This window comes from Eumetopias jubatus, unplaced genomic scaffold (genome assembly GCF_037043125.1).
Source record: "Eumetopias jubatus isolate StellerSeaLion01/CBP00866 unplaced genomic scaffold, mEumJub1_p1.0 scaffold_2, whole genome shotgun sequence".
NCBI classification, from domain to species: Eukaryota; Metazoa; Chordata; class Mammalia; order Carnivora; family Otariidae; genus Eumetopias; species Eumetopias jubatus.
Genome location: NW_028274808.1, coordinates 190246132 through 190262607, shown reverse-complemented (window position 1 = coordinate 190262607; position 16476 = coordinate 190246132). Strand labels below are relative to the sequence as shown.

The window sequence follows — 16476 nt, the reverse complement described above, 5'->3', positions numbered from 1 at the left end:
ATGAAGCATGCTTCAAATCAGCACGTGGAGCGTATCTGAAGTACATTTACATGAGGAAACCTGTCTCTGCGCGTCCCTTTGCCAAAACAGTTTGAAAGAACATGCACCAAGTTAAATGGTAAAATTATGGGTATTTCTCTCTTCACCCCATCTTTTTCTTAATAGCCTTCTGACTTTCCAGTAATGAACGCATATTACTTGAGGATCAAAACTAATAAAAAGCTTTTAAAGTGAGTGGTATTTGCCATTGCTGGAGCCAGGAAGGAGATCCTCCCGCCATCCTCCCTCCTTTGCAAGGGGCCAGCAGTGCTGGGCACATTATGACCGTGTGTTTTGCAAGCACATGCCCGCTGCGTGGTGGGGAGCCCACCTCTCTGGTGCAGGCATGGCATCCAAGTGCCTGGAAAATCGGGGCTCTCGTTTCCTGGTTGGTACATGGACATCTCGAGCCCTATTGTATCCACCTTGCAGGGGTGAACGAGAAGCCAAGGAGAGACAATTTGAAAGTGTCAGGTGTCACATAAATCCACGTTGTTATGCCTCATCATGATTCAGTAGAGAGAAAAAAGGTGATTTGGAAATGAGCAGAACCAGAACAATCCATTCATAATCCAAATTCTAAAAATAGCACTCAGCAAAATGCGAATCTAGGGAGAATTAGAATCATTTGAGAGTCTGGAAAATGTGAAGCAAAGGAGGTCAGAGGGAATGGAAAATTGGTTATGCATATTTTTGTTAGAAAACTCCTTTTTTAAATTTAAATTCAATTAATTAATATACAGTATATTATTAGTCTCAGAGGTAGAGTTCAGTGTTTAATCAGTCTTATTAAAATGCTTTTTTTAAAAGATTTTATTTATTTATTTGAGGGAGAGAGAGAGAGTACATGAGCAGGGTGAAGGACAGAGGGAGAAGCAGACTCCCCACTGAGCAGGGAGCCGGATTCGGGGTTCTATCCCGGGACCCTGGGATCATGACCTGAGCTGAAGGCAGATGCTTAACTGACTGAGCCACCCAGGCACCCTGATTCATCGGTCTTATATAACACCCAATGCTCATCACATCACGTGCCTTCCTTAACGCTGATCACCCAGTTACCCCATCCCCCCTCCCCTCTAGCAACCCTCAATTTGTTTCCTATGATTAAGAGTCTCTTACGGTTTGTTTCCCTCTCTGATTTCATCTTGTTTTATTTTTCCTTCCCTTCCCCCATGATTCTCTGTTTTGTTTCTTAAATTCCACATATGAGTGAGGTCATATGATAATTGTCTTACTCTGATTGACTTATTTCACTCAGCATAATACCCTCTAGTTCCATCCATGTCATTGCAAATGGCAAGATTTCATTTTTTTGAGGGCTGCATAATATTCCATTGTATATATATGCCACATCTTCTTTATCCACTCATCTGTCGATGGACATCTTGGCTCTTTCCACAGTTTGGCTATTGTGGACATTGCTGCTATAAACATCGGGGTGCAGTTACCCCTTCAGATCACTACATTTGTATCTGTGGGGTAAATACCCAGTAGTGCAATTGCTGGGTCATAGGGTAGCTCTGTTTTCAACTTTTTGAGAAACCTCCATACTGTTTTCCAGAGTGGCTGCACCAGCTTGCATTCCCACCAAGAGTGTAGGAGGGTTCCCCTTTCTCTGCATTAAAACCAAAGACCCCACCGAAAAGGAGAATTATGGACCAATATCCCCGATGAACATGGATGCAAAAATTCTCACCAAAATACTAGCCAATAGGATCCAACAGTACATTAAAAGGATTATTCACCATGACCAAGTAGGATTTATTCCTGGGCTGCAAGGTTGGTTCGACATCCACAAATCAATCAATGTGATACACTCCATACATAAAAGAAAAGACAAAAACCATATGATCCTCTCAACAGATGCAGAAAAAACATTTGACAAAGTACAACACACTTTCTTGATTAAAACTCTTCACAAATGTAGGGATAGAGGGTATATATCTCAACATTATAAAACCCATCTATGAAAAGCCCACAGCAAATATCATTCTCAATGGGGAAAAACTGAGAGCTTTTCCCGTAAGGTCAGGAACACGACAGGGATGCCCACTCTCACCACTGCTATTCAACATAGTACTAGAAGTCCTAGCCTCAGCAATCGGACAATGAAAAGAAATCAAAGGCATCCAGATTGGCAAAGAAGAAGTCAAACTGTCACTCTTCACAGATGACATGATAGTCTATGTGGAAAACCCCAAAGAAAACTCCTTGATGAGGAAACAAATCTTGTGTGTGTTGCTAAGAGCTGTCGTGTAGGGCTGTGCTGAGGTCTGTGCTCTGTGAATTGGGGAAGGGCCAACATTCTGTCATCACGGGGATCTGGCTTTAAATCTTGGCTCTATTCCTCTCTAGCTGGGCAACTTGAGAAAAGAGCCTCCTAGCCTTGGTTTCCACATCTGTAAAATGGGGACTTTGCAGGGACATCGTGCAGATTAAAGGAGATATGAATTAATGGGCTCTTGTGTGATGGTTTGCTGTAGATGTCTAATAGGTACTGCTTTTAAAAGTACTACTCTTACTATTACAGTTATTTCATGTCCCAGCTAGATGACAACCTATCAGGGGTGCGGTAGAAGGCAGCTTGCCCCTGCGGGAGAGGTTGGGTGCCCTGTGAGACCCCTTCAAGGCAAAACCGCCATCAGTCTGGGACCTAGGCCACCTCTAAACATGCTACGCTCGAGGGAGAAATGAACAGCGCACTTAGCTCCATTCTATTCACAAGTGCAAGTCATGTTCTCTCCTGCTGTGTTTTTCAGTTAAAGGTGGACAGAATCTGAAAGCACATGGCTTTACTTCACCTGCCAACAGCTCCTTCCCTTCCCAGGTCCAGCAGTGGGAGAGCTGAGCCCAGTTTCCTGCCCCTCAGTTGGCACCCTCTGTGCTCCGTTCCACTTCCCCGTAAGGAAATGTGGTTTCTGTTGGTTTCTATCGTGGACCGATGAGCCATCCAGCCTGCCCCAGGGAATCATTTCTGCAGGGAAGCGTGTCTGAAGGCTGCTCATCACCAGGCTCATCCAATGAGAAGCCGAATCCGACAAAGATGGAGTTGGCCTACTCGGTAGTGTCAGCATGGAAGAAACGAAGCACCAAGTCTAGGCTGAATGCTCTGTTCTGTGTCTGTATCGCCAGGGGAGGCTTAGAGGTTCCTGCAGACTACGGCTGCTTTGCCTGTCCCAGGTCAGTCTGGGGTCAGTTTGGGGGGCTCCTGGCCCGGCTCTGGTGTGACACCAGGCCTGCCTGAGCCCAGGGTACTCCATTCAAAACAGCCCCCTTGGGGCACCTGGGTGGGTGGCTCAGTTGTTAAGGATCTGCCTTCATTCAGCTCAGGTCATGATCCCGGGGTCCTGGGATTGAGCCCCAAGTGGGTTCCGTGCTCGGCGGGAAGACTGCTTCTCCCTCTCCCACTCCCCCTGCTTGTGTTCCCTCTCTCACTGTGTCTCTCCCTGTTAAATAAATAAATAAGATCTTTAAAACAAAAACAAAACAAAACCAGCCCCCTCACCAGTCTCCCTGATTCCATGCTAGCCACGCTGCAACCCAGTCTCCACAGTCAGAAAAAAAGCAATATCCTAACTACTTACCCAGTCCTTGGACCAGCAATACCCTAACTCCTGTCCCTGGGCTTGGATGACCTGGACCCCAGCCCCATGACCTCTGACTCTGCCAAATTCCCTTCTGCTGGTAGAGTACAGCCAGCTCACTCCCGTGCCAGTGGCTTTGAACTTGGCTGCTCCCTGCCTGAATGAGATTCCTTCTAGCTCAGGCTGCAGCGGACACCTTCCTGGGTGATCCATCCAATTTCAAGAAAGCACCCTGCTCCTTTCTCATTACCTTGTTTTCTCTATGGTCCCCATTACCTTCTGCAAATACTCAGCTGTTCTCGTATTCCAGTGGTTTCTCCACTGGAATATTGGAATAGAAGCTTCCAAAGACAAGGACCCTGCTTGCCCTGTCCACCATGTCACCAGCTCCTGGAAGAGTGGGGGTGCTCCACTGAGTGAATCTGCCACAGACAGTTGGGAGCTCAGGTGCACCGCTTAGTGGACTCTGGGTCCTTTCTTCCTCAGCTTTGGTGATTGAAGTTTTGGGAGTCTCATGTGATCTGTTGACCCAGTGCTTTATGATTTCTGCATGACTCGTCTGGAAGAGTCTAGTGCCAGGGGTTGGGGGTGGAACCTTAAGAGTATGGTAGGCAGAAGAATGCCAAGCACTCTTTGAGGAAGATCTAGAAGCCCCTGCTTCTAACCCTGCTCTGTCTTACCTGGCTGCCTGGCCTTGAGCGAGCAACAGCAATAAAATACAGATTTTCAGTAAACTGGAAGTATATGCTAAAGACCCAAATTCTGTTTTAGTCTCTCCAATCTTTACCTTGGGAAATGCAGATGGGGTTGTTTTGAGCCCCATAATTCTGAGTTCTAGATCCTAGACAGTGATGGCTCTAGGCCTGGGTTCTCAAACTTTTAACGAGCTTGTGAATCACCAGGAGAGCTGTAAAAACAGACTGTTGGGCCCCAGTCCCAGAGCTTCTGTTCAGCAGGTCTGGGTGGGAGCAGAGAATAATCTGCATTTCTAACACGTCCCCAGGTGATGGGATGCTGCTGGTTGGGGACCACACTTTGAGGACCACTAATCTAGGCTGAGGTCTCAGGCAATGAGGGTCACCCACTTAGATTTGCACAGTGCACAATTCGAGCGTCAGATGCACTCTTTTTTGGGGGGAGAGGGGCAGAGGGAGAGAATCTTAAGCAGGCTCCACGCCCAGCACAGAGCTTAATGAGGGGCTCGATCTCACGATGCTGAGATCAAGAGTCCGACGCTGAACCGACTGAGCCACCCAGGTGCCCTGTCAGATGCACTCTTATTCCCCGCAACAATCCCGAGAAGTGGGTATTATCAAGCCTGATCTACAGATAAGCAGGTTTGCAGTGTCATAGAGCAAGTCCCTGCCTCCAATCCCGCACAACCAGCTGGCCCTCCCTGAGCTTCCCAGGGGGGCAAACGTCTTAGACACCCAACATCCCGAAAGGTCACCATGCCCCACATCCGGTAAGTCCTGTTCCTCTGGTGGGAAGGGCCACGGCCGCAGGGTCTCCTGGTCTCTGTTTCTCTCTCCTCCCAAAAGCAGCAGACACCACAGGCTTCTCAGTTAGGGAAGGGGTTTAACTTTCTGTTCTGATATGTGCTACCTGTGTGACCTTGGACAGGTTACCTAACCCTTTATAGTTTACAAGTAGCTTTTCTTTTTCTTCTCATTTATCCTCTCATTTGATGGCTCCAACGATCCAATCGAAGATCCCATGTAAGCTCCCCCCATCGCCTGCAGGATCAAATCCAAGATTCTTGGTAAGGCATTCAAAGCTCTCCAGATCTAGCCCCTGCCTCCTTCTCCACCTTCCCTCTGGACTGAAGCTCTTCCTTCTCGTATTCTCAGCATGATGGTTGGCACTCAACACTCAGCCATGTGAGGCCACGTGGGGCCATGCTGTGCTTTCCTCCTTCGTCCCTGCCTGGCTCGCCCTTCCTTTCCTTCTTATCCATCTCACTCCTACTCTCTTTTTCAGGCGGTCCGAGTGCACATTCCCCACAATGGCTCCCATGTTTAGTCATTTATTGGCCACCTGCTCATGCCAGGAACTGTACAAGATAGACACTGGGGCCCCGTCTAAGTTAGATGTTGTGCTGCAACCAGTACCCATATTCATGGCAGCACTTAGCTCACAGGACTGGAATTGCCCAGCCAGTTCAACCATCAGTCTGCCTGCTAGACCTTAGAGCAGAGCAGAGCTTATTTACATCTGTGCTTTCCACGTGACCGTGCAATTAATATGTGTTAAATCAAGCCCTACAAGATATTTATGCATTTTCCTTGTATTTCACTCTATGTGGTTAATCTTGTTATTATAGCAATTTCCTAGTGTTTACATTCTTATGCAGACATATCTAAAATGAAATAGAATACTTACTAAAAATAATTACAATTCACCCTTCAAGAGCTTATACATTCTACAATTCCTGATCCAATCTTTTTTAAAGGTGTCACTTGTACCCCAAGACTCGCCTCCCCCCACTGCCCTTAACTTCCCCACCTGCCAAAAAGAAAGTCATAAGTTGAGAGCGAAATACGCTGTGCGGATACTTACCCTTCTTTTTCATTATCAAACAACTTCCAGTACACCTTTACTGCACTGTGCCAAAGAGACCTTCTACTAACTTGCCAAAATGTGTTATCTTTTCTTACTGAAATTTAGACGAAGCAAGCATGGCTGAACATGAGCTGTTGTTCCCTGTAAGCCAACTTTTCAGATCACTAAAACTCTCTTAGAATGCCAATTTCCTTAACAACTTCCTCCTTAATTGTGGACATGTCTCAATCAGATTAAACATGACCTAAACCATCCTCGATGTCTCAGGCACTCACGAATAATGCATATCACACTGAACCATAACACAGGTATATTTCGAGCAATCACTTGCACAGAACCATTTGCCTCAAACTGGCCCCAGATGACCGTACCTTTGCTGCTCTTTTGATGTATTAACTCCTTTATTTCCACTTCTCTGTGCTGTTAGACTAGATCTATCATTCACTCTTCCTGTACACAACTTCCTGAGCAATAAGGAGCAAGGTGTATCTGGTCAGTAGACTGTATGAACAAATAGGACTTTGCCATTTATGAGCAAATTTTAAGGTTCCATTCAAGATGACCAAGGGTGCTGGAGTCTGACCTCTGAATGAGTGGGACATAGTCATCCTTAGCTTTTCCCTACAAAGAGTATGAATGAGAATCCAGACTGTTTTCAGAAGTATGTGTTTTAGAGGTCGAACACCTCACTCCATTTATGTGAAGATCTCTAAATAGACCCTTCCAGATGTCTTAGTGTATTAATTTGGACTGATATAGACCCCCTAGACTCAGTAGCTTCGAAACAAAGGCATTTATTCCTCTCTCGTGCGTCGTCTGAATGTTCCTAGTGGACAGGTGACTCTGCTCCACAGAGGCATTCAGGAACCCAGGATCCATCCCCCTGCCATCCTATGGACGCGGCATTTATCTGCATGGTTGGGGCAAAGTCACACCTTCTCTGGGTTACAGTTGGTGGGAAGGGAAGAGAAGGTGTAAGGGGGTCCATATTGGCATATATCCCTTTGACTTCCATCCCTTGGTGGGAATGTCATGAGGCCACAATCAACAGCAAGGACTCAGGGATGTGGTCCCCGACTGTCAAGGCAGCTACGTGCTCAGTTGCAGCTCTGTTTATGGAACAGAACAGATTCTGGTGGACAACTGGCAGTCTTTAGTTTAAAAAAAAAAATTATTTTCCTGTTTCTATTTTATAGAAGTACTGTGAAACTGCTACATAATTATTTTACGAAAATACAATAGGGAAAAAATCAGACTTCTATAAAATGTTAAAGAACCATATTTATTTTAGATCTGAAATAAACCTGAAAGGTCTTCTGGTCATTAGGCAATGTGTCTCCAGGAGACGCCATTTTACTGACTTGTTTACTATTGGTCTTCCCCAGAAGAGCTGGAGCTGGGCTCACTGCTGATCCCAGCATCTTAGCAAAGCCTCCTGACATATAAGGTGATTCATAAATCCCTGTTGGAAGAATAAATGAACCTGAAACATATCAAAGTGTAGTGATTTTAAATGATTTTGTGAATTTATATTCTCCTCTGCTGAGTTAGCATTTAGTGGCAGATACATTTTGGGGCTCTAACTACACATGTCTTCCATGTATACATGTCATGAGTGTACAGTTTAAATACTGGCCAAAGTACAGAAGTACAAAGTACAAAGAAAATCTGGACAAGCTCCTGAATGACCCTTGACGTTTATGCTTCTGTTCCAAAGGAAAAGCTAATTAGAGTCTGACCTATGTTGTGCCTTAAATTTTTTTTAAAAAGCAAAGTACTGTCTTGAACTTGACTCTTAGATGTGAAAAACACATTGTGTGACATTCAAAACACCTGTCAAATGCAAGCGCCCCCATCGGCTGAGAGATAGGAAATGGTCTGTGATCAAGTACTGGCCTTTTTTTTTACCCCCCAGAATAAAAATCCAACATTTTGCCACCATTAAGACCAAGAGGAAAATTCAAATTAGACAGTCTTGTCACTTGTAAATTAGAAGTAAATTCTTATTACAGAGTGGGAAATTTACTCCAGCAAATATAACAGTAAACATTATTAAAATAAATTCAGTGACCTTTTTAAAAAAGATTACAAAATTGAATTTATTGAGTTTCACACAAGATGCACTTATAAAATTAGTACTGAATGCCATTTTAACAGAGGAAATGAACATCATTCCGAACTCCCAATAGATTCTGCAAAGGAAATGAAATCTTCCGAAAATGACAGCACAATAACAGGATAATTCAAGCTGAATTGAAAGATATACCCAAACCATATTCTTGCTCTGATCAGGGCTATGTTTGGCAAAGTTTCCCCCAAACTATTCCATTCACGTGGACACTGTTCCTTTTGGTGGTGAAGAGGAGATGGATACCAGAAGAATTCTAAAATGGGGCTTCGTTGAAATATACATAAAATACGAGTCTTTTCATTTTTAACTTAAAATACTTCCTGGTTTCACAAAAGCATTTCATTAAGATTTCCTCTTTTACCCCACATGAACATTAATCTTCGTATTTCTTTAGTTAATGCAAAACATTAAGATTCACTTCCGTATTTCTACAGAAGCCAAAGAAGCCAAAACATTAAAGCATGCTTTGTATTTCACCCAGGAAAGAGACAGATCCCCTAAAATTTATCTTCTGCATATCATATGCCCGAAGTGTCAGCACAGGAGCTGAACTTCAACATGAAGACATCAAAGGAAATGACAGTTAACAGTTACATCTGCACATTTTGAAATGAGACGCTGTAAAATTTTTATAAAAATGCAGAAAGGTTTCTCAAGATAAAAGTGTGGTGGGAAATGACTTGTCCTATGATGTGGGCCACAAGCTAGTAATTAGCAGAAATGGAATCTTGGTCTCAAACAAAACCAAAAAGCACCTTTTGGTTGCTGTTCCCAGCGTCCATACACAACACACCTCACTGCCCCCCCGACAGCCGCGCTCGCAGCCCAAACACACGGCCACCGGCCCCCAGCACAGGCACCCCTACAGACGCTCCAATCAGCAGGACTCCTGCATTTTAGAAGCCCAAGCAAGACGCTACCCAAACCATTTAGAATATTTGCTTAAAGCTGTCACTTTAAAAAACTCTGTTAAAGTTCACACCTTTGGATTTTGTACACTGACAATTCTTCAGCCCATTCAACACCAAATCCTTTTAACTGTAACAATTTATGAAGCAATTCGTTTTAAAGCGAAACCAGTTAACCATACATTAAAGTTAACACTGCTCTGCTTTTTCAGTATAAAAAAGTGCTTTTTTGTAAGGGTATTTCTATTTTATCCATTGCAGTGGAACAATACACAGCTCACATTTTGCTTTAAAGAGTAAACTGAAAAATTATGAAACATTTTTCTCCGTGATGCAACCTTCATTAATGAATATTTTTTAAATAAACTGGGTTAGGGTTTTTTCCTATAAAACGCTACTATTCATCACGAATTATTTTAGGTAGCCTTTTATTCTGATTAATTCAGATACATCTTCTTCAAGGATTATTCTGGCGGTAAGAACATTTATCTTGACTTAAGTTTAATTATTTTTTTTTTACTGCTTTGGCAGACGAAGGACAGTTTGAAAACTGTTTGTGAAAATAGTATGGGACTGGAAAGGTAATGTCATGGGAAAAGCTTCACAGTTTTCCAGGTATATCCTTGTACTGAAGAGGCCTTGAGGCAATTCGATGTTCTGGAAGTGCGGACTGACAAAGCAGAGTGATTCTGACATTTCGCCCGTGAGGTCCGGGGGCGACTGCTCTCTACCGAGCAGGTGGGGCTCCTCCAACCCGTCAGGTTTCCAGAGTCCAGGCTGGAGGTCGCTGCTCTTCTGCAAACTGACCTGCAGCCAGACCCCATTACTGGAAGAGAGATATTAAGATTCGCTTTCCATTAATAATTTAAGTTTTTAAATAAATATTTAAGTGCCATTTTTCGCATCTGTCCGTCCCGGGAGCAGAGCATCTCCACCCCGGGACTCTGCTGGACACGAGAGGCCACAGAGTTCAGTCGATTCGGTTTCCACAGATTGTAAACCTGTCTACCTCTAACAAATCTTTCTTTGAGGATCTGTGCTTTAATTCAGAGCTTTCCTGCGTTATGTCCTTCTCATCGCCATCTGGAGTCGTGAGAAACTGATCAGAACTGCTTGCCACAAGTAATGGGATGACATTTTCCTTTGGATGAACAGGCTGGCTGGTGACCGAAGCAGACAGGTTTTCTTCTGTGGAAAAACAGATCCAGCTAATTAGAAAAAGATTTCCCTCCAACTTATAATACATACAAGCTTACCAAGAGAGTGGTAATGGAAGGAAGTGTCCATCACCCATACTTTAAGGTAAAGCAAGTCAACACCAAATAGCCTGGGGCAAATAAGCAGCCATGGTTTATAATGAAACTCAGGGGCTACACCATTTGTTTGCTCAATTAAAATTTTATAGAAGGGCTATTATGTGGGTAGTATCCCACAAATAACACCTCCCTGATTTTGAGAAGATCAGAACTCCCGTATAACAAACTCCCTCCTACATGACCAAGTCCTAATGATTGTTGCCCGAAAAGTTAGCATTGGCTCCCACACTCAGGATGTCAGGGGCAAGCGGACTTGAGGACATCCACCCTCTTCTGTGTAGTCACTTTAGCAGCCCTGAGCATTCCACCCACAGGAAGCCCAAATGGAGGCCCCTTACCCTATGCCCACTTTGTCTACCCTTTGAAATTTCGTTCAGGTATCACCACCTCCAGGACGGGAGCCTCCCCTCCACCCCCCCATGCCTGCCGACAACCAGCTCCCCTTTCTGGATTACCCGCTTCTGCCATCTCCCCCATCAGTCTGGGAGGCCCTGCAGGCACGATTCACTCTCTGCATCTCCAGCATCACGGATATTACCTGGCACACAGCAGCTCCGCATATTTAAAATTAAGCCATTTAAACAACAAGTCCTATGAACGGATATGGAACAGACAGGGGACTGCCATCTAATGACAAACACAGTATCAGTGTCCCACTTCTGCCTCCAAGTCTTCCAGGCCAGCAGCCCTGGAATCATCTTTCCTCTCTCTCTCTCTCACACTGTGAACCCTCATCAGCAAATCCTGTGCTCTTCCAGACCTATCTGGAATCTGGCCAGTGCTCCCGGCTCACACCACTAGCCCCTGTTCTGACCCAGGCAGCCTCCCCGCTGGCCTCTGCCTCTGGGCTCGCTCTCCTTGAGTCTCCTTCCCACAAAGCTGGAGAGTGATCCAGCTGGATCACGTCACTCCTCTTGCACCACCTTCCTGCATGGTGTCTGGCCTGAGGTCTCCTGATCTCCAAAACACCCTACGGGGGCACTGAGACACTTGTCTGAAATGCACTTCCCAACCCTGAAACAGAACCTTCCCACACAGCAAGAGCTACACGGCAGGCAGCAGGGTGGCCTCTCTGACTCCCTCTCTAGTCCCTCTCCCATGGGATGGGTCCACTCCAGCCACCCGGCCGTTGGGGTCCCTCCACATGCCCAGCAGGTTCCCGCCCTGGGCCTTAGCACATGCTGCTGGCGCTCTTCCTCCCGGGAAGGTGCTGCTTCCTTGGCTGGCGGAGTTTTGGACTCCCAGTCACACTTCCCTTTCCCGATCCGGCTGTCGTTTTCTCTACAGCATGACTGCCCCCTCGCTTTCTCCCCGTCTCCCCAGCAAGTCAGAATCGGCACTGCCCTTCCTCGATACTGCCATATCCCCAGGCCTGTCGTGTAACAGGTGCTCAACGATCATCTCCTGGACAAGGAATAAATGTAAAAACTCAGAGCACTGCGTTACGTGTATCTGCGATGAGATCTAAAATACAAACATCAAAGACAACTCAGCAAAGTGAAATCAAATCTTGAAAGCACTGCGAAACACTGACCAAACGGTGATTTACTAGGGGAAAATTCAGATCATTAACTCTTTGGAAAATGATTCACACAAGTGATGGAAGGAAGCAAACGTACCTTGAGAGGGTTTACATTTGTTCTGTGATTTATTAGGTGGTTTGCCTGGTGCACTGGCTGGAGGGGGATTAAACAACTTTTCTTCCATCTTGGCCTCCTTCACATACTGGCATGATTTCCCCAACAGCACGATGCTATTAAGTACTTTCAGGGATATCAACCTAAAACCAGAAGGAAACAAACACCCATGGTTGGAATTCATCTCAATCACGGAGAACGTCATCTCCTACCGCTGCTAACGAGAAGGCATGGGGCCATGTGAGGAGTGTGGGCCCGGGAGCCGGAGGCCCGAGTCTGGGATGGGCGAGTTTCCCATGAGGCTTCTTTACCACAAGGGAAAATGCCTGATCGATTCCTTAGTTCTCATTACAACAAGAAATTGTACCACTTTGAAGTTTTACCTGGTACCAAATACTTAACATTTATTCTTTCACTGCAAAACAAATGTATTTAGTAAATGTAGATGAACAAAAAGTAACTTCTAATTCCAGAGTCCAGCACTACTCACTGTGATATTTGGTATGCTATGTTTCAGTCGTTTTTATGAGTTTATACCAATCCGTACTTTTCCACTGTTTAGAAGCAGAGTCTATTTTACAAAGCAGCAGGGGCTGGAGTTCGGGGCCAGGGAAGATTCTGGGTGCCAGGTATTTGAGTTCAAATCCTGACTCACTGCTTAGAACCTGCGTGGACCTGAGTGCATTTCTTAGCCATGAATCCAGAGGTGATTCCAGTTAGTGCTCAGAACAGTGCTTGCCACACAGCAATGTCCACCAATTTTGCTAAATGCTATTATTGTTTTACATAAATATTATTATGAATATTTTCCCTACCAGTTAATATTCCTCAGGGACATTATTTTAATGTCTTGTAATATTTCACTGTTTGAGTTACCATATAACAAAGCCGCCTGAAGCCCTTACCCCCTAAAGCCCTTAATTTCTGAATATGTGGGTTATTTCCAGTATTTTGTTTCTATTTAAAAGTTTCTAATTAGGAAAACTTAGGTTAAATCTGTATTTCCTTCAGACAAATGCGTAGATAGCTATAATTATAGAAGTGGAATTTCTGGGACCAAAATGTATGCGACATTTTAAGGTATCTGATACAAATCTGGCAAAAAAATTCTGAAAAACTACTCTTCACGTTGGTATCTTCTCATGTATGGGGACCTTAAATGACAACCACGGACCCCACTCCACTGTCGCATGAGTGAAGAGGTGGCTGCTATCTCTATGGCTGAGGTGAGATCCTGACAATGACAGGAAACTGCGAGTCAGTGGGGGCGAGGCTAAGGAGGGGCCTGGCAGGGAGGTCAAAGAAAGAAGCAAACAGGTTTCCTTCACTGCCCCTAGACTCTCCCCTCCCGCAGCTAAGAACGCAAACATCCAGGGAGGACCTCACATTAGATCCATGGCCCCCAGGATCTTCACAGCAAAACACTCCCCAATTTATCCCCAGACCCGACTGTGCTCGGAACTCCTTACTCGTACCTTCCCTTGCTTCCCTGACCCTGCCTTGGTGATATCTAACAGGATTTCAAATTTACTACAGCCAAGCCTTCACAAAACACAAAAGAAAACAACACAAAACCACACCTGCATGTATTTCTCAAAGGCTTCCCCGCTGCAGTATGGTGATTCCACTACCCTCCTCGCCTGGGCCCCAAACCCTGCAATCACACTTGATTCCTTAGGCTCCCTTACACCTCACATCCAATCATTCACCGGCAAGTCCTGTCTGGCTCCACTTGCAACATAGCCACCAGCTGACAAATTATTAGCACTCCAACTGCTACCACTGGCGTGGCAGCCACAGTTCCCTGTCCCTGGGGGCCCGTAACCGCTTCCTGACTTGGCCCGAGGTCTGCTTTTCCTCTTGCCACACTCCAGGCCCTTCTCCACACAGCCGCCGGAGTGGTCCTGGCCGGAAGCCAGCTGGATCTAGCCCTCTTCTGCTCGGAAGCCTCCAGGGGTTCCTCCTTCCCTCAGCTGGAACCTGAGCCCTTCCCAGGGCTGCTGGGTCCCCTCCGCGACGCTCCGTCTTGACCGCTGTGCTCCGGGTGCCCGGGCTCCCCGCTGCTGTTCCTGTCGGGCCTGTCCTGTGTCACCTCTGCCGAGTCTGCTATCCTCCCAGGCATCTGCATGGCTGTCTCCCTCACTCCAGCTGGTCTCCACTGAAGCTCACCAGAGAGGCTGGAAGGCAGGCACCTCCGCTGTTCTCCATCTCCTTACACTACCCTATTTTTCTTCCTGACGCTTACTATAAACTGTCACTTTACAGAAATTTGCTTTTCTGGTTGTCTATTTTTCCACTAGAATTTCAGTGCCACAAAGGCAGGGCCCTAGTCTTGCCCCAGGCCCAGTACCTGGCACCTAGCGGGTGCTCACTGAGGAGTGCTGACCGCAGGAGGAGGGCAGAGGCCTTCCACCTGCAGCTCGGGCCACGGCAAGTCTGGGGGGAAAAAGGCAGAACCTGAGGCGTTGAGGAGGAAGCCCAGCACCGTGTGCCAGGAGGCCCAACTGAATTCTGACTTGTCTACACTCAAGGGAGAGTCCTGGGCTTGGTGAGGTCACAGAATAAAGAAAGCTTCAGGGACAAGGTGGTTTGGGAAAGATTTTGAAGGAAGAGAGGATAATTTGGGCACTACCCTGATATAAGGTAATAAGGAGAAATGAGTGGAGTGGAAAGGTCTGTGAGCAGCTGGGCCTCTGTGGACTATCGAGGGGAACAGTGATGGGGGGGTAGTGAATTTTCAGTCATTCAGCTTAAAGCACGTCCACTTCGGTGATTTACACACACACAACTGTAACTAAACAAAGGTTTTTCGATGTTGCATACACATGCTTCACTTCCTGGTTTAGGTCAAAAGAAAAACACAAGAATATTTTGTTAAACAAAGATGGAAGCAATTATAGCAACAACCCTTGATGAACAAGGCACAATGCCAAGAACTTTGGAGTGCTATGTGAGCATTTGCACCAGAGATGCAGGATCTCATGGTTTTTAATGTCAAAAAACTGAAAGAGGTGTGTGGTTCCTTGAACTTTAGAAGCTGTAAGTCAGTCCCTGTAGTATGAAAAAGGGGCAGGTTCTAGGAGAAATCAAGGCCCCGGACTCCCTGCCTCAACACAATTTCCTATGTGCCCAGTGTCAAACCAAAGCCACCAATCAAGGTACTGATGACATGGCTTGGGACACTGCAGGGACAGAGGCTTGATGGCTAGGGGGGGCATCCTGACTCCTAGAACCTGAGCAAAACCTTGGTGGGGAGAGCCCCATGGATTCACCGAGTTAAAGACGCTTTTAAACACAGGAAAATGTCTGATTGTAATGGCAGATTTTATCATGAAAGGAAATAGGAATGCAACTGAAACCCTAAGCAGAAAGAGCTTTAACTGATTCCGCTAAAGATTAAAATAAAATCTAAAGTGCTATTAATACTAGTACCAAACAGCAGCATATTTCACTGAATGTCACCAAGTCACGAACACAACTGGAGGTATGTGCTGTTAAGGGAGCCCCGGGCCAGTGAGAATGGGTGGAGGGTGATTTGGTTGCAATTAACTTCCATTACATCTTGCATATATACTTTACTGTACAACCAAAAACATATTCAAGAACAGTTAATCTTACCCAAAATAGAAGAGTATGACACAGGCATAAGACAGGATTCCTTGCACTTTAATTGAGCTTGTTACAACTCTGATGAGCTAGCCAGAAACAAACCAAAACAACAAAAACACACAAACAAAACATAACAACCACAGAGTTATTAGTTAATATTTAAATAAAGACTTCTCCATGCTGATTTCAACATTTTAGTTACACTCTTGCAGGCTTTGTCTAAATCCAAGTAAGCAGTTCTAGATTTTTCAATTTGCATGAACATCTGGCTGCTTGTGAAAACTTCTGTGGTTGATTTGGATTTGTTCAGGCAAATTTAGGATGCCTGTGGCTAATGTCATGTTCAGCTGTTGCTGACTCTCTGAAGTCAGGCACTATATCTAGGTTCGTGAATGACACATTTAGTTGTACCCCCCCGAGAAGCAAATCAGCTGATTTTTTAAAATGAAAAATCACTCTGGAAAATACAAATAAATTCATCTTGCTGCATATGTGCCCACCAGAGCTAGAAGCACATAGTGCGCCCTTCCCTTATTCTTGCTTTCTTTGTCTTTCCTTGAGAGTCTTTTTAAGAACCCACAGTGACTTATGGGGAAGAGAGAGAAAAGGGAGCCTTAGGAGCTGTGTACTGTTTGAAAAAACTAAATATCACAGCATTGTCCTTGCAAGTGTGCTCAATCTGGTGGGTCT

General features: G+C 45.3%; 1 protein-coding gene across 1 annotated transcript in view; it reads right to left on the bottom strand.

The window, feature by feature from the left end:
- Positions 1–8257: 8257 nt before the first annotated feature.
- TAPT1 (transmembrane anterior posterior transformation 1) overlaps positions 8258–16476 on the bottom strand; it is a 57945-nt gene continuing 49726 nt past the window's right edge. Inside the window, exons 12-14 of the mRNA XM_028087257.2 lie at positions 15796–15872; positions 12160–12320; positions 8258–10412 (exon numbers count right to left, since the gene is read on the bottom strand). Coding sequence (XP_027943058.2) covers positions 10195–10412; positions 12160–12320; positions 15796–15872 — 456 coding nt within the window. The 3' untranslated portion in view covers positions 8258–10194. The remainder of the gene's footprint in view (positions 10413–12159; positions 12321–15795; positions 15873–16476) is intronic.